Here is a 24,595-nt window from a genome sequence, read left to right as displayed (position 1 = left end):
TACTGTACTGAAAAAAAATTGTTTTAATACCATTAACACATGTATGTGGGACTTCCCCCATGGCTCAGCAGGTAAAGAATCTGGCTGCAATGCAGGAGACCCAGGAGATGTGGATTCGATCCTGGGTCAGGAAGATTCTCTAGAGAAAGAAATGGCAACCCACTCCAGTCCTCTTCCCTGGAAAATCCCATGGCCTGGTGGGCTACAGTCCATAGGGTCGCAGAGTCGTGAAAAACTGAGGGACTGAGCATACATACATGACACACATATGTATCCCTAACAAATAGAGAACACTGTTGGGTATGTTTTAAATTTGATGTAACTAATGTCATACTGTATTATTTTGTACCTTGCTTTATGGCTCCATAATGAAATTTACTAAAATTTCATTCACTTATTTTCACTACTACATTCCACCAGAAATAGGTCACGCCATTCCCTTGATGGTTAGTTTCTTTCTAGTTTTCACCATTACCAACAACGTGCATTCTTACTCGACTTGTCCTAGAATTTCTCTCTAAGTCAAATATGTTGTGATAGAATATATGAGCCTTATACTGGACATGATTTATATATTTTTAAATGAATCATTCTTTGGCTGTGCCGGGTCTTTGTCCTCTTCGAAAGCGTTCTCTAGTTGTGGTGCACTGTCTTCTCATGGTGATGGCTTCTCCTGTAGCATAGCATTGAGGTGCGTGGGCTTCGTTGCTCAGCAACATGTGGAATCTACCTAGACCAGGGATCGAATCCATGTCCCCCTGCATTGGCAGGTGGGTTCTTAATGACTGGACCGTCAGGGAAGTCCTACTGGATGTTATTTAATTGTTCTCTAGAATTGATGTGCCAATTTGCCCTCTCACCAACAATGTATGAGTTCCCATTTTTCCCCATTTGATATCTTGATGTGGTCAGATTTTTTTCCTAACATTAATAAAGTGGCATTTTGCTTTATACATGAGTTTGGTTTTCCTGTGTCAATCACTCATGCTGGTAATTGTGGACCTGCAGGGCTTAGGATCTGGCTATAAATCATGTGGAGAGGGTGAAAGATAAGCGATAGACAGAGAAATATATTTACAAAGCACATACTCAACAGAGGTGGAGTCTCTAGAATATACAGAGAGCCCTCAAAACATGACAGTTAAAAAACAATCTATTTAGAAAATGGGCAAAAGACACATATTTCACACACCAAAAAAGGCATCAGATGGCAAATAAGCACATGAAAACATGTTCAGCATCATTAGCTCTTAGGGTAAAAACAAGACCACGATGAAATTCAGGCGAAGAAAAATTGGGTCACTCATAGGTTCCTGATGGGAATGTAAAATGGTTCAGTCATTCTAGAAGAAAATTTGGCAGCTTTTTAAAAATCCAAGCATGCAACCACTCTATGACCCAGCATGTACCCCTGATCATTTATCCCAGAGAAATGAAAACTTACGTTCACATAAAAACCTGAGACGAGTGTTCAGAGGAGCTTCATTTATAATAGTCCCAAACTGGGAACACCCCAAATGTCCTTCAGTGGATGAATAAATGGTTAAACCAACTGTGATACATCCATACCATGGGATACTATATCACAGTAAAAAGGAACAAACTATTGATATACACAATATCAGATTAACCCCCAGAGAACTGTGGTGAGTAATAAAGTCAATCCCCAAAGGTTACACACACATGATTCCATTTATGTAATATTCTTGAAATGGCAAAATTATAGTGAATATGGAGAACAGAATCTATTATGGAGAATAGACTAGTGGTTGCCAGAAGTTAAGGACACAGGAGAAGGGCATGGGATGGGAGAGAAGTGGGGAAAAGGCAACGCGCAGGATCTTCAGGGAGATGGAATCATCTTTTATAACAGTGTTAAAGTCCTGGCTCTGGTATTGCACTGTAGTTTTGCAAAATGTTGCCACTGGATAAAGGATACCTGGGATCTTTCTGTATTATCTGTTAACAACTGCAGGTTGCTGTTTAGTTGCTATACTGTGCCTGACTCTTTGTGACCCCAGGCACTGTATAGCCAGCCAGGCTCCTCTGTCCAGGGGACTTCCAGGCAAGAGCACTGGAGTGGGTAGCCATTTCCTTCTCCAGGGGATCTTCCCAACCCAGGAATCAAACCTGTTGTCTCCTGCATTGGTAGGTGGGTTCTTTACTGTCTGAGCTACCACAGAAGCCCATACAAATCTACAGTTACCTTAAAAAGTTTTTACAAAGCCTATTATTCTGTATCTGTAACTTCTTAATCAGAGATTAATGAATGTAATTGAATTATTTAAGAATCAAGGTCATTGTTTTAAATAGCAATCTGAAAAAAAGGCAATACTCACAGGGACACCAGCCTCAGTCTCTTACTTTGGGTCTTTTAAGGTGGTCTCTTCTTTTGTCTGGCTATTCATTAGCCTGCTTCCCCTCTGCTCCCCTCACCTGCCCCACCCCCACCTCCCAGCTGTTTCTCTTGCTGTGGGTCAGAAAATCATCATTCATGCCTCCTGTGTTATTTTCAAGCCAGCAAGATTTTGAATAAGGGCCTCTCTTACAGAATAAGCACATGACTTCTTAATGACGATTAGTAATTTGAGAATCGCTTCCTACTTTCAGCAGAAGTATCACATAGAGACAGAGGCTGAGATGGTTGGATGGCATCACCGACTCAATGGACACGAGTTTGAGCAAGCTCTAGGCCATGGTGAAGGACAGGAAAGCCTGGTGTGTTGCAATGCATAGGGCCGCCAAGAGTTGGACATGACTGAGCGACTGAACAACAACAATCACACAGAGAAATCAAATGGATGAAAATAACATCTTGAATTAAAATACCTGATTTAAAAAAAACCTGATTTGACAGTAAGAATTAATCCTCAAATGTTGCCAAACTCATCTATGTAAAGTTAAAGGAAAATAGTTGGAAAAATTCTTCCCTTTTGAGCAAAGCAGTCAGTATGGTAAAGACAGGTATATTTATTTCATATGACAGCACATTTCACAGGATATGTTCAGTGTTTATATGCCACTGACTTTAATACTGTACTCCTATAAAGTATATAGTTATAAATACTGTGTGCCACATAAGCAATAAAATTCTTACATATAAACAGCAATCTACTACAGAGAACAAAGAATTCACAAAGAGATCCTTAGTGTTTAGTTTCTGCTCTGCTTTTAACAGAACTGGTCAATATTTTAATAATATGCAGAATAATGGCTAATTTGCAGTGTGCCTTTAACTGTCTGTCATAACTTTGTGCACTTTTCCAGCAACTTGCCAAGTATCGATAGAATTTCCTGAAAAAGGCTGAGCTGCTGCTTGATATGTGTATTTTAGACAGTTGTTTCTATTCAATAGGAAACATTGCTCACAGAACTGCAGTCGCACTCAAGTTTATAATGAGTTATTTTCCTAACGGAGAGCAAATACCATATACACTAATTACACAGATGTTAAAGCCACAGTTTCAACAAGTTAATTCACATTTTGAAGCACACTGCTTATAGTAATACTGCTGTTTAAAATACACTACTGCTGAAATGATTAGACCTCCCCAAAAAGCACAATATAAAACTCACGAGTTATTTCTAATAGCAAGTCCTGGCTATTAATAGAGAGAGAATTACTTTTATAAATATAGTATTCTGATAACATTTGAGCATTTAGAAAAGTGCTTTTTCCTAATAGATTTGCTTTATGTGGTTAAGTGCAATGCAGCTTGCTGTGCTTTTTTACATCTTACGTATTCTTAGCCCTGAACTCCATTTTCTGATATTCCCCCAGTGCACATGTTTAAAGGTTAAATGTGGACAATGGAATTCAGGTGACATTTACAACTCTTTGTATGAAAGGAACGCTAATATAATGGGCAAAGGTGATTTCAAACTGACGACAAAACACTATCGCTCCAGGAATTTTCTGACTGGGATTCCTCAATGATATCAAAATACTACATTCTGTATAAATTATGAACGTCTTCATAAAATTAATCAAAAGCAGGATCAGCTGCATACTGGCAGTGCAGGAGACAAAATCCACAGCTAATTTGAGGTGTAGCCTCTAAGAACGAAAAGCAGCATCACAGATGGGGAGAGGGAACACACGGTAGATTCAGTTCAGCATCCCCCGGGGTGGGGGCCGCCCGGCTCACCAGCTAGAGAAGCAAGGAGGGCCATCCTCGGACACCTCCGTGGACCTTGAACTCCCATTTACTTCTCACTGAATTTGGTGGCACATGCCTTCCTGCCATCTGTGGCCAGCGCGCTTTTTCGAAAGGAAGGAGGGTCGGTCCACACAATATGCTGCTTTCGGCTGCAAGAAGCTCCTCCCCCAGAAAAGCACGCAGAGGTGTGGGACCAGAGTGACAAGAGGGTGTGTGGTGTAGTGTCAGGAGGGGTGGGTGTGCAACGGGGGCAAATTCTGGTTTCGTCGTGAGATTACTCTAGATTTGGAAAGAAAGATAATGGAAATGTCCAAATTTCATTTTCAGCCATCCATTTGATTATATGGAGAAGAGAACTCTGTTACAACTTTTAGGTAAAAATTTGGTCTGACTTATACCCTAGAATTTAAGTGATGCATATTACCAGTATGTAAGTGTATACATTTGTGTGTTTGTGTGTGTATACACTTTTTTTTTTTTTTTGTAAGCAATGTCTTTCTAAATTCTGTTCCAGTATACCTTTGACAGCTCTTTGGTAAATACTTATAAATACCAATTGTTGACAAGTAGGAAAGGGCTGGCACCAGTGTCGGCTAGAAGTTGTTTGGGCTTTGTGAGATGCTTTCAAGGAGACTGAAGAATAATTTCTGAATGAGGACTGTTTTCTAAATTAGCTTCAAGCACTTTTTATGGCTTCTACTGTCTCTTATTTATCCAAACAGAAACACACCAAAATTCCAGTTAATAATGAGAAGGATTTTTCCTTAATTCTGATATACACATATTCCAACTCTGTACACATTAAATAGTGGTATTTCATGACAACATCAGTGCACTTAACAATTACTTATTGCACATCATGAATAACGAATGCCCAAATCTTCTGGCTCTACCCGGCCAAAACTAAAGGGACAACTGCTCTCTACTGTGTGACGTTATCTTTCTGTCAAGTCTAGCGTGGGTGATGCCTTAGAGGCCAGGGCTGTGAAAGGGTCTGTGGGAGGGGTGGTGCCAGGTGGGAGCAGAGGGACAGGCGGTGGGGGTGGTCTTCTTGCTGGCAACACACAGAGAGACACATTGGTACTTCTACCCCAGTCATCACCAAGCGTCACCTTGGAGCCAGGAGACGAGCTTGGCTGCTTACCCAGGAAAACGTCTGGACGAGCGGACCCTGACTTCCCTGTCACACCAAAGTCCTCTTCTTCCTCGAAGGTTACCCATCCTTTGGGGTTGCTGACTGTTAGTGCAGGCGGGCCCTGCGGATCAAAACTGTCATTAAACCCATCCAGGGAGGATGAAGGCTTGTTACTGTTCTGACCCAGAGCCCTCAGCGAAGAGAATGGACTCGGAGCAACAGGCTCTTCTTTGGAGAACCATGAAGTGGCCTCTGATTCTTGAGACTCAGCTCGAAAGGGGTTTCCGGGGGTGGCGGTCCTGTTGGTGAAAGGATTTGTGCTGCTCGAGCTTGGGATGAATGGGTTTGGGGAACATCGCGTGTTTTCCTGGGATTTACTCCGGGCTGGAATTGGAGGCATTGTCGGCATGCAGCTTACAGAACTCAGAGTGTTCGTGTTACTTGGGGTTGCAGAAGGCAACGGCGTCAACCCCCTTGGGTTTGGGGTGTGAACAGATGGCTGAGCCTTTGATACAGCAAGCAGGTTCAATGACAAGTCTTCAAATGGGTCACTCTTTAATGGCGAGTCCAATCTGACGGCGGAGACTCCGTTTGTTTTCACCTGGGAAAGAGAGAGCCCATTGAATAATCAGAACAAACAAAAAGCGATACAGTTACTTTGAATGCCCCTTCTGCTTCCTGTCTCGAGTATTCTTCATTCTGAGGGGGTCAAGTATACATACTCAAAAAATAAAAAAAGGAGCTTTGTGTAGTCTGTTACTCTGGTGGTTAAACAAGTACCATGAAATATTTTTTTTTTAACTGTGCTAAATAAGTTCTTTTATAAATACAGCTTATTTCATCCATGCAAGTATTGATATGTAAAATGGAGAACAGCACTGAATCAACAGATGAGTTTGGTTCATGCCCGGTTGTATCAGATAATCAAATGAACTTAAGAAACTCACATTCAATTCAAAGTTTATGCTAAATTGCTATGAATAAACTTCCAACACCCATCTGTGATGATGATGTGGTTTCACTGTTTTTTGAAATATATTTTCATTGAGAGTTAATGTTACTATGGAAATTCAACTTTATGGATAAAAATTAATTTTATTAGTATATCTGTACTCATAAGCTGAAGATAATGCATCATTTCCTTTTCGACTTGTAGAATAAAATTTTCAAAGCATTCTTTGCCTTTTAATGTCAGCTCTCCTTTGTAGAATAAATTCTGAATGTGAAAATATTTTTTAATTGACCTTCTTCATCTTTAGATAGGTTTATTAATAACTAACTGCAATGATTCTTTAAAATTGGATGGCGTGGTATGGGGAGGAATTCCATTTCTATTTGGGATAGTAATTCTTCAACCAAAATAAAGCTATGCGTCGCAGAGCTGGCTGTGAATGGTTACTGGCAGGAGGAGGGGTCAGACCTACTTCACAGTCATGAAAAATCCGCCCTGTGTGCCCAGTTCACAAAGAAGCCAGCTGGAGGGGAGCCCGGCTGTGGTACCAGGCACAGGCTACTTTCCTAAGGGAAACACTGAACTGAAGCCTGGCTGTGTGAGAAAAGTAGCTAGCTTTATTGGGAACTCCATTTTATTTTTTTGGAGGGAACTCCATTTTAATTAAAAAAAAAAAAAACACTCTATATGTAATTATTAAAACTAGGTGGATGACTTGGATATTTATGCCAAATTAAAGGTAAGAAAAGCACAGGAGCGGGAGAATTTTACTTAGCTAAAGACTTGCAATGTACAAAATGGAGCATGACCCAAAATGAATTTAGGTCATTGTTACAGCAAGTAACTAAAGATATTAGTTCATAAGATATGTTGAAAAAAAGAGCAGCAGTCTCAATAAAACATTGTTTTGCTGTTCTTGTTTTAGTCGCTAAGTCATATCTGACTCTGCAACCCCACAAGATGACTACAGACGATAGCCCACTAGGCTCCTCTGTCCATGGGATTTACCAGGTAAGAAAACTGGAGTGGGTTGTCATTCCCTTCTCCAGGGAATTTTCCTGACCCAGGAATCGAACCTGTGTCGTCTTCTTTAGCAGACAGATTCTTTATCACTGAGCTGCCTGGGAAACTCCAATAAAACATAACTGTATCTTCTTAAACAGTAGCCTGGTGCTTAAGAACAGGTAAGGCTAATTCCCTTCCGACCCAGTGGTTAGGGCTCTCTGCTTTCACTGCCAGGGCCTGGGTTCAACCCCTGGTCACATAACAGAGACCCCACAAGCCACATGGAGTGGCAAAAAAAAAAAAAAAAACAAAGAATAAGGAAGGGTACTCATTTGCAAAAGGAAACGGTGTGGATAACTCCTTACGTGAATCACTCTCTAATCTATAGTATACTTTAAGTAAACAAGTTTTATTTTTCTTCAAACTTAATATGACAATAAATTTGTACAAAATTAAAGAGCAGACATGTCATAGATTCTAAACTGTATTCTAAGTGTATTATAGTACCTGAGAGACAAATTTACTATAGACACTGTAAAATTACAATTAGCTATACATTACCAGTAATGACTGGGTTATTTACGATTCATATGACAAAAGAGAAGTACTTGAGTGGGTCTGGGCCCTGATTCTCCCATGGTAGACAGAGTCCATGACACAGACATTATAGGTAGGAGGTTGATGCTTTGTACAGCTTAGAATAACAGGCCTTTGCCAAATAAATGTTGCACATTTAAATATCTTTATTTTCATATATTAACAAATTTTTCTTTCAAAATAATTTAATAGAAACATGATCATTTTGCCCAATGAGATTTGAAATTATGAGAGCCACATCATCATTCATTGCATTAGAATGAATTTCTATGTATCTAAGCAGCATTTATGATGACTTGACATTAATGATGATGGTATTTTTTACAGAGAAGGGTGTTGGAAAGGCCCTTAAATAATCCTGCTATAATGTTAACTTTCATCTTTGTAAATCATCAATTTTTCTTTAACAAAAAAAAAACCTACTAGTGCTACTAGTTATAATCTACATGCTAGTAGTTATTTTTTTAAGTTTCCCAAAAGAAATCTAGGAAAAAAATTGAATTTTGTACTTACATAATTATGCCATTGCTAAAATCAAGAACCAACTTGGTTTTGCCAAATACACTTTCATATATCTAAAGCTTACCTTCGTAAAGTTATACTTTTTAGTCTTGTTAATTTTTGTAAAAAAAAAAAAAAGGCAAAAAAAATGGGAAAGCATTAGCAAGAATAACTAAAATGGTTCCTAAGAATTCAAAATACTAAGAAAAAAAGCAGGTTTTATGGTATGATAACAGAATTTATTAATGTGGACAGGTGGTTTTTTAAAATGGGTGAAAATTTAGATGTATGAAGCAAAAGGTTCATACATCTAATGTGCTAAGACAGATGAGAAGCACATATAAGATTGAGAAATAATCCGATACCTGTTACCCTGATGGTTGCTCCTGCTTTGAGAAACGAAACACAGACATCAAGGGAAAGAGTTAGGAGGACAATCTGAGACCAACCAGCAACCCTAACAATTCAGTCTTCAAAACACTTTCAGTTTTTATTACATACAAAATCCAAGAGCAGTGAGATCTGCAGGTCACAGTATAAGATCAAGAGACAATAAAATGTACTGCTGCTGTAACAGGGCTCAGGATTTAATTTTATCTGAGGTTGATTACTAACTAGTTCAAAGTAGTAATTCCAAAAACATTATTAGAGCACTGAAGCATTTTCAGCAGGCTATGGATGAAATGTTTGTGTCCCCTCAGATTCATATGCTGACCCCCAACCTCCTTATGTGATGGTATTTGGAGACATGGTCTCTAGGAGGTGACTGGGGTTAGATGAGGTTGCGAGAGTGGGCCCTCTTGATGGAACTAGCACCCTTTGGAGGAGACACACCAGAGGGCTTGCTCTTTTTTCCCTTGTGTAAGCACCAAGGAAAGGCCATGTGGGCACAGAAGAGGCCCCAGCAGAACCCAACCATGCTGGCATCCTGATCTCCAGCTACCAGCCTCCAGAACTTGAGAAGAAAGATTTCTACTGCCTGAGTCACCCAGTTCATGGCATTTTGTTACGGCAGCCCAAGGTTAGGACATAGCCTCAAGGCAGCCTATGGGTTCATCATGATTAGAGAAGTTGTGCAAAACGGCACTACTTTGCAGAAAAGTGAAAACTGGTTATTTACTTTAACATGGTCAGGATCCAGGCTTGTTCTATTAATCTATCATTCAAATTTCCTGAAGGGTGATACTAAAGATGAACTCACAATCTCTCTATAATATAGTAGCAGTACTCTAAAAAACTACAGTATTCTTAAGAAACAGTTTGAACAAATCTTCCCCAATATTTAAAGCTTACCTTATTTTAAAATACCAAAACTCACTTAGACAGTTTCGAGAGACACCATTCTAAAATAAATTATTTTATAAATAATATATTTATTATATATTTATATTATATAAAATGTGTTACTACAAAACATGAGACTCCTGAATTTAACCTTTCCTGATTATGCCAAAGCCTTTGACTGTGTGGATCACAATAAACTGTGGAAAATTCTGAAAGAGATGGGAATACCAGACCACCTGACCTGCCTCTTGAAAAATCTGTATGTAGGTCAGGAAGCAAGTCAGAACTGGACATGGAACAACAGACTGGTTTCAAATAGGAAAAGGAGAATGTCAAGGCTGTATATTGTCACCCTGCTTATTTAACTTATATGCAGAGTACATCATGAGAAATGCTGGACTGGAAGAAACACGAGCTGGAATCAAGATTGCCAGGAGAAATATCACTAACCTCAGATATGCAGATGACACCACCCTTATGGCAGAAAGTGAAGAGGGACTAAAAAGCCTCTTGATGAAAGTGAAAGTGGAGAGTGAAAAATTTGGCTTAAAGCTCAACATTCAGAAAACGAAGATCATGGCATCTGGTCCCATCACTTCACGGGAAATAGATGGGGAAACAGTGGAAATAGTGTCAGGCTTTATTTTTTTGGGCTTCAAAATCACTGCAGATGGTCACTGCAGCCATGAAATTAAAAGATGCTTACTCCTTGGAAGAAAAGTTATGACCAACCTAGATAGTATATTCAAAAGCAGAGACATTACTTTGCCGACTAAGGTCTGTCTAGTCAAGGCTATGGTTTTTCCTGTGGTCATGTATGGATGTGAGAGTTAGACTGTGAAGAAGGCTGAGCGCCGAAGAATTGCTGCTTTTGAACTGTGGTGTTGGAGAAGACTCTTGAGAGTCCCTTGGACTGCAAGGATATCCAACCAGTCCATTCTGAAGATCAGCCCTGGGATTTCTTTGAAAGGAATGATGCTAAAGCTGAAACTCCAGTACTTTGGCCACCTCATGCGAAGAGTTGACTCATTGGAAAAGACTCTGATGCTGGGAGGGATTGAGGGCAGGAGGAGAAGGGGATGACCGAGGATGAGATGGCTGGATGGCATCACTGACTCGATGGACGTGAGTCTGAGTGAACTCCGGGAGTTGGTGATGGACAGGGAGGCCTGGCATGTTGCGATTCATGGGGTTGCAAAGAGTCAGACACGACTGAGTGACTGAACTGAACTGATGATCCTGATGCATTAGTTTTGGAAGAGTCGGATAAAAACTGGGAATGGGTTCATATTAAGATGCAGGAGGATGGTATTAAATTGATCCAGAAAGCTGAGATTTTTTTTTTTTCTTTTTTGGCTGTGCTGTGCGGTATGCAGGATCTTAGTTCCCTGACCAGGGATCGAACCCATGCCCTCTGCATTGGGAGCATGGGGTCTTAACAACTGCACTGCCAGGGAAGTCCTGAGATTTTCTACTTGGTCTCTTCCCTCACTATCAGTTGTCACTCCAAAATAGTATAGCTGTGATGCTATTACTTTACTTCCCATTGGATTCCTGACTTCTGGTTTTCAGCTGATAATCAGATGACTAAGACATTGAAAGTCAGATAAGTGGCGCATTTTTACATTTTCTAAAGGGTATATAACATATATAATCATTTGAATTAGAAGAATCTTTTCTATATAGAATTATAGAATCAAATAACTTAAATAGTAATAACAAGTAAAGCTGGGTCATGTGTGATTCTATGTTTTAAATACCTTGTATATTTTTGGCAGAATTAATAAAGACTTGTAAAAATTAGTAAGTGTTCAATTCTAAGACTGTTTCATATTATTACCAAAATATCAAAATGTGAGTTATTTTACTAACTCACCCTTTTCAAGTTATAGCCATTACAGAAGAATTTTTAAGACTTTAGATGTTCATTATTTTTTGAATAGGCATTATTTTTATGGTTCAAAACTAGAAAGGCACAAAAGGTAAAATGCCTCCCCGTCTTTCTGACTGTAAGCTCCCAGGAGGAGACTAAGCTCTTTGTGATCTTTCACAAAGGCAGTCTACACATGAACAAGACCTCCATTCCCCAGAAAAGTGTGTCTTGTGCATATAATGTGTAGAAGGATTTGATATCAATGACTGAGGCAAAAAAAAAAAGGCTTATAACAAACACCTTTCACAGTTCTGATGAGCAGAATATAAGAGTCAAGAATACAACCTACTAAACCATACACAATGTCAGCAAATTACCACACCTATTCCAATGAAAATCAGAAAGCAAAACAGGGGAAAACCACCTAAGAAAATGATACATGGCAGTCATGGAATATTCATCCTATACTATTTGTGTCATAAGATGACTGTCTGCTGAGAACTGCAATCTTCCTTGACAGCGTGTTCTTTCTGAAGTTGTTCAGAGTACCACACCTACTTTCAATACTGAAAACATTTTATAGAGTTTTAGGAATTAGCGTTCACCTTTTCTGTGAAAAGCATGATCACTTTCTGTCCTAAAACTGTAGTAATACAAAGCTTTAAGATGGCTTCTGTGAAAGTTTCTTGCCCTCCAATTACACTAAAAATAAATAAATAAATACAATACTATACCTTATAAGAAAATGAAAAGAAAAAATCATCATGCACTAAAAGTAGACTGGCAAAGAGAAAATAATGGACATTTATTGTTTGAAGGGCTTCTATAACTACTATGTATCTTCAGCGTCCCCAATTACATAACACTTTTTGGTGTTAATTAGCTTAAGAGAACATCATTCTCAATTATATATCCGTCTTAGCTTTTTAAAAAATGTGACCAATAGTCTAATAAGTAAGTGCTAACTGCTAAGTATTTATATTGTTTCAAGATTCATATTTACTTTATAATCTGTTTTTCACTGTGAAAAAGCATAAGAAACTGCTAACTTCTGCCAATTAGCTGGACATACTCGCATATCTGCAATATGTGAGTGCAAAATAAATGCAAATAATAGTTTGCAAAATAAATGCAAACTGTTATTATAAACATGCTTAAGGGCCATCACCAGTGTAATATTTCTGTATTTTAGACTATTCCAAAATAAAAGCAGACTTAAAACTTCAGTTCTTTGGCCTTGATGGCATTTTCAAGTTAAAACTTTTGGATAAAATTCAATGTGAGGCTAGACAACAGAAATATAAAGATAAACCTTATACTAAAGATAAACCTTATTTTAATGATTTTACTGAGACGTATATAATAGAAACTAAGTAAAACAACCTCCAAGTAAAACAATTCAACTCGCACGAATATTCTTGTGTTGAAACAACTTTGTGTATACACACCAGAAGGCTTTCCAGTGTGAGATCACTCTGGGTAACAAAAGTCCCTGTGATCCCATGATTTCCACCCACCAAGGCAAGGGCACTATTTTCTATGTGGTATTCATGAGAACATTATTTTGATGGCTTATACTTCGGTGAATAAGCTTGCTGCTGCATGCCTGAAACATCTAAATGGATCCAGTAGTGTCTGAAACTTAGAGATCCCCAAGGAAGCCCAGTGCCAGCTCCATCACAGAAAAGAGCTAACTGCAGCATCAAGAGAAATAGGATTATTGGAAATTTACTGCCAATGGCCAGGGATTGACCTGACTGCCCTTCTGTCCAGGAGGTAAAGGCCAAAACTAATCTAATAGCTGGGAACAAAAAGAAACTAAATTATTACTGTCCATTCTAATTAAGTATCCAAAGAAAATTACACACGGAAAAAAAACAAAAAAAATCACCTCCACTTTAAACAAGGTAAAACAGCCTGGGAGCCACTTGGAAGTTTTAGGGAGAAGAGCCTTTAGGGAAAGAGCCCTAATCTAGGGTCACTCTCTGTGAACCCTTGATGCGGACAACAGGTTGGACAAACAAACAAAAAAAACCCAACCCTGAAACAGCCAAACATGCGTTTGTTGTGTGACAAGTCTGAGATGCCAAATGACACTCACTGGTTGAAGTCACATCTAAACATGTTATTACCAGCAAACGACGAAATTTTTAAAAATCAAATCTTAGCTGTTTTTCTAAAGCTAATAATTAAAATAAGTATGTTCAAAGACTACAGCAAGGGCATCAAATATGCCTCAGTAAAAAAAAAAAAAAAGGAAAAACAAAACAAAATGTAAACAAAGGCCTTCACACACACACACACACACCCATACCCACACCCAGATCTTTCTCCCCACTGGAAGGCCTTACCTGCGGCTGTGCCGGAGACTCAGAAGGCAAGCTGTGGGATGACCTGCTCCGAGGGGGTGGCTGCGGGGGCGTTTCCAGGCTGGGCTGTGGGGCAGCCTGGGGCAGAGGTGCGGCCACCGGGATGAGAGGCTCCTGCATCTTCTGAACAGGTGGCGCAAGAGGAGGCGGCGCAGGAAGGGCAGCCTGAGGCTTCAGGGGTTCGGGAAGAAGAGCTGACCCTAAAGAAAGTCATTTCCAGATGTTAGGCATTCTCTGGAAAACCGAGTTTATCCTTCCTTTCAGGGAATGTAGGAGATTCCTGTCCCTGTCCCGGCCCCCAGTAGCCTCCTTTATTATGGCATACAGAAAGACAGGAAAAAAAAAAAGAGAGAGAGAAAGAAAGAAGGCTACTTCAATTTGAGTAAGTTGTATAAAGTGAGAGACTGCAGAAAGAGAAGAGACAAGAAGCGGAAGGGGAGGATACAGAACGGCACTGCTGTTTCCATTACGGGTCTACCTTTCAGTACTTCGGAGGGCTTGCTTTGGCTTTCAGGAGTCAGTCTCCCAGCAGATGCCCGTGCGTGGCTCTGGGGGGCGCTGATGACTCCAGCACGGGGCGGAATAATCTAAAGATGGGAAACAAAAACCACTGAGACATTTACCTTATCTGCAACGGACAAGATTTGGTGAGAATATTGTTTATGCATCTTGTATCGTTTCCTCAGCCTCTTGTCATCCCAATGGCTCTATTTATTGCCACATAATCATAAGTTTCATTGTTTTTTTTTATTACGGATTAACTTTTATTGGTGCATAGTTACCTTACAATGTTGTGTTGGTCTCTACTCTTCAGCAAAATGAATCAGGCATACATATATATATATATCCCCTCCCTTTTGGATTTCCCTCCCATTCAGGTCATCACAGTGCGTTAAGTAGAACTCTCTGTGCTATCAATAATATATATATATATGTGTCAACCTGAATCTCCCAGTTCCTCCCCTGCCCTTTGGTATCCACACATTTGTTCTCTATGTCTGTGTCTCTATTACTGGTTTGCAAATAAGATCATCTATAGTATTTATCTAAATTCCACATATATGGGTTAATACACAATACTGTTTCTCTCTTTCTGACTTACTTCACTCTGTATGATACTTTCTAGGTCCATCCACGTCTCTACAAATGACCCAATTTTGTTCCTTAAGCTTCAAAAATCTTCCTTTTTATTCTTCACTGTTTACTATGTGCCAGGCACTGTGTTAACTAAGCACTGGGTATGAATTTACATTTCAATGTCCAAATGGCTCTGGGGGGTAAGGTATTATTTTATCATCTCTAATTTAAATGAAGAAATGTATACAACTGTCCCAAAGCCACAGACTTGGAAAATAAAGCCAGGAGCCAAACTCAGGGCCCATGTTCTTTATCCTATATCATACTGCCTTAGTGGGACGATTTCACAGGTCAGGAGGAGATGGAGCAGGACATACACTGTGGAACTATGAGGCTTGCCAAAAACTACACTGAGGCTGTTTTTCTTTATTAAACACAGAGGTTAAAAACTTTGGAATGGCTAACTCAATGTGCTGAAATACAAAGGCTGGAAGATATACTGGGGAAATAACGTTCTTTTCTACCTTTACATGTTTGCTGAAGGCTTTAAGCACTCAGTACCTTTTCCTTATTTTTTTATAAATTGGAGGATAATTGCTTTACAATATATGTTGGCCTCTGCCATACATCAATATGAATCAGCCACATGGAGGTATATGCCCCCTCCCTCCTGAATCCCCCACAGGTACACACATGTCCCCTCCCTCTTGAACCCCCCTCCCAGGCTTCTAAGTTGTCACACAGCACAGGGTTGAGCTCCCCATTCCCACCTGCTATCTATTTTACATATGGTAATATATATGTTTCCATAGTATTCTCTTAATCAGTCCCACCCTCTCCTGCCCACGCTGTGTCCACAAGTCTGCTCACTCTCTCTCTGTCTCCACTGCTGCCCTGCCAACAGGTTCATCAGTACCATTTTTCTAGATTCCATGCATAAGCAAAAGTTACAAATGTAATCGCACAAAATCCTGACTTTCCTTCCCTATTCTTATTATATTCAGTAAGCAAAGTACTTTGTGGGAAGTGGTACAGTCGGTGAATAACAATTTCTCCTTTTTTAAAAAAGCAAACAGGGGAGTGGATAATGGCTATTTTAGGTATATTCCACAGACACTTTACTTTGGAGCATATTATTATATATAGAAAAGGACTTCAGGTTGGCTACAAGACAAAAAACAAAATATCTCTGTCTTAGAAATCTTATGAGAATTTCTTAGACTCGAAGTAGTTTCATTAGCAGAAGTTTCTTCATTTCTAGGTATAGTCACAGTTCCCAGGATTCAGCTAGTGGCCTCCTAATAAGCCCAGGCTCCACCAGACTGACACTGGTTTCTCTTTTTTTTTTCTTTGAATTACTTGTTCTATCCCAGAGAAAATTTTCATGCGGGTGAATTACAGAATAATTCTGTGTATAACAAAACACAGATAAACATGCAGAAAACCACAGACTTACAACGCAGGGTGAAACCCTGCAACGCCATCTGCTCTCCTGCAGTTAAACCTTTAGAACTGGTTTTAGCTGACAGATTATCATCAATGGGCTTCCTGAAATCTAATTTTAAAATCCTTCCGGATTTCCCTGGCGGTCCAGCGGTTAAGATTTGTACTTCCACTGCAGGGAGTACGGGTTCAATCCCTGTTTTGGGAACTAAGATCCCGCATGCCTCGAGGTGTGGCAAAAATAAATAAAAAGGAAATAACCTTTCTGATTGAAGAGTGACTTTACCTTATTAATTACTCAGATAATGTCGTAAAAAGTTGCCCTAGTACATCACTTCCCCATATATTTCAAGATTCTAAGATATTTATTTAGTGACTGTAATCACTTAACTGTACCACTTTTATTCAAATAATGAAGGAAGCTTTTCCTTCTGAAGAGGATGTTAGAATACCATTCGAGTTGAAGGTGGCGCTGCCCTGGTGGCTCAGTGGTAAAGAATCTGCCTCTCAATGCAGGAGAAGCGGGTTTGATCCCTGGGTTGGGGAAATCCTCTGGAGAAGGAAATGGCAACCCACTCCCAGTAATCTTACCAGGGAAATTTCATAGACATAGGAGCCTGATGGGCTACAGTCCATGGGGTTGCAAAGAGTGGGACACAACTCAGCAAGTACACACACACACACACACATACAACTCAGAGAGTAAAACACACACACACACACACACACACAAAGGTGCCTTAAAGAGCATCAAGTCTAATTCCCCCAGTTTAGAATTGAGGAAATCGGAGTCCTAATGGGCCCGTGATTTCTTCAGGGTAACACATCTGATTAGTAGCAAGTTGGGACCCAGGACCTAGACCTCCTGGCTCGCAAGGGAGGCGCTGCCTACCGGTCTGGCTGCACTGTGTCCAGCAAGTCCCGGGCCTGGCAGTCCGGCTTGAGGTGGAAGCTGACTGCGTCCTGGAACAAAGGCATCACACCATGTAGCTCAGGTGTTTGTTTTTAAAGAAAGAAACAAGAAACCATGCACTTATGTCCACACTGTCTATTCATGGTCCAGCTTTAAGGTTAAGTAGCTGAATTCGAATGTTTACCTAGATTATCTCTCCGTGTCGTCCCTGGGCTTTTGGGTGCTTTGAAGCAGGAAGGAAAAAAAAATTACCCATAAGTAAACAATCAAGTCATATTATATAATACTAGCTAGCTGTTCTGTTTCATTACCAGCAGAAATGGGGGCACGAGGTGGAAAAAGAAAACCAAAACAAACTATTCTGCTTTAGAAATGCTGGAGGGTATTAACAGCCCTTTAGAAAATACCCCCAAAAGAGAAAAATTTATACTACTGAGAGTGACATTGATAGGACAAGTTGGCAGCTGGTCTGATACCTCATTTGGAAGGTAACTTTCCCACCAGAGCTCTTTCCTGTGAATCCTGAAAACACATGGTCAGTTTGGGGGAACGGTCACAAGATGTGGCCCCACTGCTTCCCAGAGCTTGGTGGACTCACGGCTCCAGGACCAACAGACACGCACTTTCCGAATCACACAAGACATCAAACAGCACTGTTTCAGGGCTTCATGCTGTAGACGTCAGCACGGACAGGGACTCTTACAACGAGATCTTTTGGGTTTCTACAGAAAAACCCTATCATTAAAGTAGAAGGCGGGCACTACTTATTACAATATCTGCCTTATGCAAGACAGCGTTGAAATACTGCCCAAACTCATTCGAAATGTACGAGAAGACTGAAATGAAATAAACTACTTTTGGGGCCAAAAGGAATAGGAGACACTATTAAGGTCAGCATCTCATATTTCTTCTTTTTGAAAGGAAATTCAAGTGTAATTGTTATATAAAACCCATCAGACTTTTAATAACTGTAATCTTAATGAATGGCTTCCAGTTTTAATAGCCTTTTAAGCAAATTTACTCAGCATATTTATGTTATCTGAAGTTGATTAAATAATACTATATCCTTGGACTGAATTAACAAGGTTTAATTATTCATTTTTAAAACTTCAGAGTTAGTATAGTACATGTCTAAACATTTGACTTATTCTGAAAAGATTTTTGAAGGCATTCTTCTTAAAATAATACTGCCCATTAATTTCACATCTTAAGTGTATATGAAATATGTATATACAAATCAGCTCAGAACAACATTAAGAATTGCAGAGAAAGTAAACGGACAACCATCAGAAACTACACAACACAGAATGAAGAGAGAAAAAATACAAAGTTACAAGATATACGTAAGGAGGGGGAGGGGGAGTTTACAGTTGGACCAAGAAAAGATTTGGTATGTCTTTAAACATCAGAGGGGCTGACATTTAGGAATAAAATGAGAGATCCATTTCTAGGATGAAAACGTCTTGTTACCTTCCATCTCTCGCCTAGCTACCCCCGGACTGGGAGGGGCTCCAACACCTTTTTAGAGAGAGAACAGAAGCTGTGTATTGTTCAGGGCCCATAGAACAGAGGGAAAGGCAGGCGCACACAAAACAGTTTCCGAGTTAAATGTCCTTTTGCAAAAAAGTTCTTTCACTGCTTCAAATTTCTTCAAGGATATCTGTATAAACCAAAGTGCCTCTAGATGTCTGGCCCAAACCTGATCCTGGCCCTTTCTTCAGTTAGAACTGAAAGGAGAAAATAGTTTTCTTTTTATATCTGACATCATGGGAGGATTCCCTGGAGAAAGAAATGGCAACCCACTCCAGCATTCTTGCCTGGAGAATCCCATGGACAGAGGAGCCTGGTGGGCTATGGACCATGGGTTTCCAAAGAGTCAGACAGCACTGAGTGACTAACACTTTCACTTTTTCACTAGCGGTAGGGAATGTGAAAATATGTGTAATGAAAGTCTTTGCTTTTTAATCATCTCATTCTTTATATTCAGAATTAAACCACTAACAAAAGCTCCATTGCCAGTCATAAAGGAAAAAAAAAATCTGAAAGTTCCAATTTCATTTTAAATCTCTATGAGACTATGTTAGTCCCTCAGAAGGTAATTTTCAAAGCATTATTAAAAAAAAAAACTCCAGAAGTACTATAATTACTTCCAGGTTATTGCCTTCAAGCAGTTATTGGTTTATAGGGTTAAAAAAAAATATGCTGCAAAGACTGCCTACAAAAGAATTATGAAGAGAAGCAATTTTTAAAAAACTACATCAGATTTCTAAGTAAGTCACTGAGTTGCTAGTATGTATAGCTTTTCACAAATTTCTTTAAAATTTTTATTTTTCTACAGATTGGTTTCCTAATTAAAGGGGAAGGTAAATAAAATCTTCCATCAAGCTATAAATCAAAGCACAAGTTGAAAATGGGAAAAAAATCAATGTCTTCTTTAAGTTAGTGGAAAAGTTATCCTTCAGTAGTATCTTACAGAATGGTGCTCAAAGAACTTTGTTACCCTTATTACCCAAAGTCGTTAAAGCCTGCACACAGCGCAGTCACTCTGACAGCATGTGAGTCGGTCGGCACTGTGCTCCGGCAGCTGGAGCAGGGAGAGACCAGCCGCCTGTGCAGCGAGCCCTAAGGACACTAACACTGGGTGAGCAACAGCTCCTCTGCGGGACGGAGACATTGTGCCTCAGCCTTTCTTGAGAACTGGATTAAAGAAAGCCTCTAGTCGAGCTTCGTGAGAGTCTTCACGTAAAACAAGTAAACTACAAAAAGTGACCCATGTGTTGAGAAGAATTTCTTTATCGAAATTTATAACAGAGACTTGTTCTTCTACTTTAAAAATGAAGCATGAATGTTATGACAAGTTATGATAAAGCCATGCAAAATGAAAGCTATATTTCAGATGATTATGATAACTTTAAATTGCATTCCTAGGACATTTGCTAATTCATAGGCGACTGGCAAGACGACTAGAGTTCTAATATAATTCAATATAATCAAATCCTTGGGAAACCACCTATCTTCATCATGTTTGACTCACTTAATCTTTATAACTGAATTGACTATATTTATTAATAAAAAGTATATCAGGCCTTAAGTAATTCAACTCTGTTTATCTGGGAAATAGAAGGTCTTGTTAATTCTAATAATATTCACTAATAAAATCAGGCTCTAATCTTTTATCAGAAATATAATGAAAGTTTGGAGTTCTTTTTAAGTTGGCATATAAATGTCATTCATTTTGGCTTTCATCAGAGCAACCTAAAGTGTCATTGAGTTACAGGGCTCAAACTCCAAAAAAATTAATGAACCAAGATCCATACATTATAACAAATATAAATGGTTACCTCCAAACTCTTTTCTAGCAGGTGCAGGACTCCTAGCTCCTTATAGTTCATAAGAGAATATGCAGCAGAAAGGAAATGACATTAAATAAAGAATTGAAATGTCAAAGATTTACTATAGTTTCCAAGATGTCAAATATCATGTAGAGTACATATTCATATCTTGGTGCTATAAAAAAGCTATTATGTAACGCAAATACTTCTAACAGAAACAACACTATACTTATTTTAAAAGAACATTTAAACAAATATATAAAACTGTAAACATAAAGATGTATGTTCTTCAGTTCTAATTAAAATTTTTTTTTCATTTTTTAAATAATCATGCATTTTACAGAAATCAGTACAACCACATCAAATTAGCAAAAACAAAACAAATGTTTCCTGCATGCTTGTAAGAGGCCAGCTCTGAAAACATGTTACAGGAATCTAGCTGTTCTGTCACGCCTATGCCGTTTGTTAGAGAAAAGCTAACTAAGGAAGCAGCACCAGTGACAGAAAACTGATAAAATCTAAAAGCGAGCGTTTCAAAAACATGCAAAACATTTTTCAGCAGAGAGATGAAATCCAGCAGAGATGGAAATACAAGGATTTGTCACCTGAAGGCGGAGGCGGTCGTTGTGGGGGAGCTGGACGTGCAGGAGGAGCAACTGGGCGGGGAGGGGGAGGCCGCTTGGGTTCCAGGGTCTGGGAAGAATCTTTCTGCTGCAGCTGTGTTGCTGGCAGAGTGTCAACAGGAGAACCTACCAGAAAAAAGTACCTTAGGTAAGAGGATCAGGTTCCAAGGGATGAGCACACAGGTACTTTCTATAGGTGTATGATAAATTATTTAGCAAAATAATTTGTACTATAGAGGAATGACACACATTTTTAGTATCAATAACACAAGCAGCTATGCTATTACCTTACACTATTACCTTACCCTGTGGTACTATGGGAGCAATCAGGTTACTCTCTGGACTTCTTATCCAGGCCCCGGGTACTGAAAGGGGATTTACTGAGTGGCCCTAACAAGATGGCATGAAGTATCGTGTGAGTTAGGTCATTTGCAATCCAATCTGCTGGCCAGGAGAAGAAAAAGCAAAGGGAGCCTCTTCTTTCTATGTCTTGACTTATCCTGAATTTACTGAAGGAAGCCCATCCTCAGAGGGCTTCCCTCGTGGCTCAGTGGTAAAGAATCCACCCGCCAATGCAGGAGATGCAAGTTTGATCCCTGAATCAGGAGGATCTCCTGGAGAAGGAAATGGCAACCCACTCCCATATTCTTGCCTGGGAAATCCCATGGACAGAGGAGCCTGGCAGGCTACAATCCATGGGGTTGCAACATAGTCAGATATGACTCAGTGACTATTTAACAACGGTCCCCTAAGAGTAGCATGGGGGAGCTCGAGAAACTGCTGAAATAAAAGGTATTTTTCAAGGATACTGGTTAGTGTGGAACAGTGACTGAACTGTGTGGTGTAACAACTTACAGAGAAAAACCTTCTGACTTTGGAGGAGTCATGACTATCAAGCTGAATTCAAAATACTTGTTTTGTCTCTTTCTGCTTCCTGTTATAAAGCAGGTAATGTACAGATAGTTAAGCCCAAAGAGTTATGGGTTCTGACCATAATGCTTAAAAATTATCAGTGATAAGCCATGGACAAAGCTGCCACATAGAAAAAGGATGAAGTGAAGTTCTCATCTAGTGATAGCAACAAGCTTCCTCTTCACTTAGGGCGGAACCATCTACAAAGTTTCCTCTTTTGCAGACACAGAAAACATGCTACATTTTAGCCTATGGATGTGAAAGTTAAGCAAAAATAGCTCTCCAAAGGAGATTTTAAGGCATCAGAGGTTTAACCATCTAAAATCAAACATATCAGCCTGGGAAGTCATACAAAACTTGAAATAAAACACATACTTTGTGAAGCGGGGGGCCCGGGTGTTCTGGACGGAGCTCGACTTGGTCTCACTGGGAGGGAAGGCACAGGCCCCTCCGATATGGTAGGTGACTGGCAGGGACTGGTCCGGGGTGAAGAACCGGGGGATGTGCCAAGGCCAGAACTGGAAGATGGCTGGAGATGCTGAGGAAGGATCTCCTCTACCTCAGCACTATAGTCATCCACATCACCTGAGAAAACACAAGGTTGGCCACCTTACCAGCACGTTAACTTTCTCAGAGATTTCTCCCCGCCCCCGCCAGTCTAGGCTTAAGGGGTTAAATATATAAAATAAACACCTTAACATGATGATACTGCAAACATGTGTAAGTTAAGCATGTGGGTATATATAAAGAGATTATATGTATACAACTAGAATTAGTGCAAATGCTCTCGTACCGTAGAAAAAGTAATTAAAGAGAGCCCCCTGGGCTTCCCGGGTGGTCCCGTGGTGAAGAATCTGTCTGCCAATGCAGATGGACATGGGTTCAATCCCTGGTCTGGGAAGATTGCCCATGCCACAAATACTGAAGCCTGTGCACCACACAGAGAGTAGCCCCTGCTCACCACAGCTAGAGAAACCCTGTCCGTAGCAACCAAGACCCAGCACAGCCACTAACTAATTAGATTACTTAAAAAAAGACAGTCACAGGGGACACAGTAATACCTATGGCTGCTTAATGCGGATATTGGCAGAAACCAGCACAATACTATCAAGCAATTATCTTTCCATTAAAAATAAACACATTTATTAATAACAATTTTTTAAAAAGTCTCGTCTCAGAGCAACAGGAGGCCCAGTGGTGGCTAACATCTGGGGCTGGGTTGACTCCACAGCTGTCAATGCGCCCTGAGCAGCGCTCTCAGTGCTGGCTGAGTCGGACGCTCACTGCCCTCCCTTCAAACCTGCCTGCTAGTCTATGGAACTGCCCCTCACGGCAGACACAGTCATACACTACACCCTTCCCCTGGAAGACTCCCCACTACTTGGTGCCCTGGGCGCCCCCACCTGACATGTAACCCTCTCTGCTTTAATTTAACAGGGGGGAGTTGATTCTCCCTGAGGTCTCCTCACCTCCGTTTTCCACAGGGTCGGGAAGTGGCGTCAGGGAGCCCCATGCCACCTGACTCCAATTCCAAAACTTTAATCTTCCAAGCCTGAACAAAAAGGCCTCTTTATTTCTGGAGGCCATGCCTTCCAGAATTTGTGTAACACCCTCAACCCCTGTTTGCCGCCATAATCTCCCACCTCCACCCTTTTGGTCACTAGAACCCATTCACTGAGGACCAAGGAGAGAGCGAGACGGTAAGCTGGGCCCCGCCATCCTTCTGGGTGACACTGAAGCCTCTCTGGATAACCCACCAACCTGACGCTTCACCCTGCTGGCGTGCTCCTCTACTCCACACTCACACCCCTTGGAACCGCAGTGCCTCTGAAGCAATAAACTCAAACACTTCTATCTGACCGCCTTCCAGCCTCTCAGTCTTTCCCTTGGCTACTCTTTCCCCACTTCTGACTTCACCAGGACCCAGGCCTTCGATCCCTCTTCTTTGAGCCCCTACTGGATTTTGCAGCTCTCCTTGCAGCTCTCTTCACATCCTCTGGTTCCTTGCCACGGCCGGTCCCCTCCTGCACTAGTCTTCTGTCGCCCCTGCATCAATTCTGCAGTCTAATCTCTCCATGACTGCAGACAGGCTGCTGGGTGCTGCAGACAGACAACCGTGTGGTCCTGAGGACTGCAGCCGTGTTAACTCTGTGGTTTCAGCCTCATCTGGGCTCCCATGGCCTCCTGGCCAACCCACAGTTTCCTGGCTGGCTCCCCATCTGACTGCTTCCCAGGAGCTTTGTCTTGAACCTTCTCAACCCTCCTAAAGCCGTGTGCTGCCCGCCTCCTTAAACTTCACAGAGAAAAGGGAAGTCCTAAGGTGGGAACCCCTCTCTTCAACAACCTGCCCCCCAGCTGTAGCCTAACCATATCTATGGGTGGAAAGGGTGGGGTTCTGCCCACCGGTTGCCCTGCCCCT

At 40.5% G+C, this 24,595-nt stretch overlaps 1 protein-coding gene across 13 annotated transcripts in view; it reads right to left on the bottom strand.

The window, feature by feature from the left end:
* The window catches only part of SYNJ1 (synaptojanin 1), a 94,500-nt gene continuing 72,857 nt past the window's right edge, over positions 2,953-24,595 (bottom strand). For 3 of the 13 annotated variants that reach the window (XM_018047095.1, XM_018047148.1, XM_018047201.1), the window contains 9 exons: positions 22,552-22,761; positions 21,247-21,390; positions 20,651-20,689; positions 18,780-18,827; positions 17,494-17,532; positions 17,289-17,359; positions 14,355-14,463; positions 13,859-14,076; positions 2,953-5,896 (listed from right to left, as the gene is read on the bottom strand). In XM_018047095.1, the coding sequence (XP_017902584.1) occupies positions 5,096-5,896; positions 13,859-14,076; positions 14,355-14,463; positions 17,289-17,359; positions 17,494-17,532; positions 18,780-18,827; positions 20,651-20,689; positions 21,247-21,390; positions 22,552-22,761 (1,679 nt within the window). In that variant the 3' untranslated portion in view covers positions 2,953-5,095. Of the gene's footprint in view, positions 5,897-8,715; positions 8,740-13,858; positions 14,077-14,354; positions 14,464-17,288; positions 17,360-17,493; positions 17,533-18,779; positions 18,828-20,650; positions 20,690-21,246; positions 21,391-22,551; positions 22,762-24,595 lie in introns of all 13 variants that reach the window. The other 10 variants (XM_018047514.1, XM_018047528.1, XM_018047262.1 and 7 more) reach the window with 7 other exon arrangements.

Source organism: Capra hircus, chromosome 1, assembly GCF_001704415.2.
Source record: "Capra hircus breed San Clemente chromosome 1, ASM170441v1, whole genome shotgun sequence".
Taxonomy (NCBI): domain Eukaryota; kingdom Metazoa; phylum Chordata; class Mammalia; order Artiodactyla; family Bovidae; genus Capra; species Capra hircus.
This window is presented reverse-complemented; position numbering and strand designations above follow the sequence as displayed.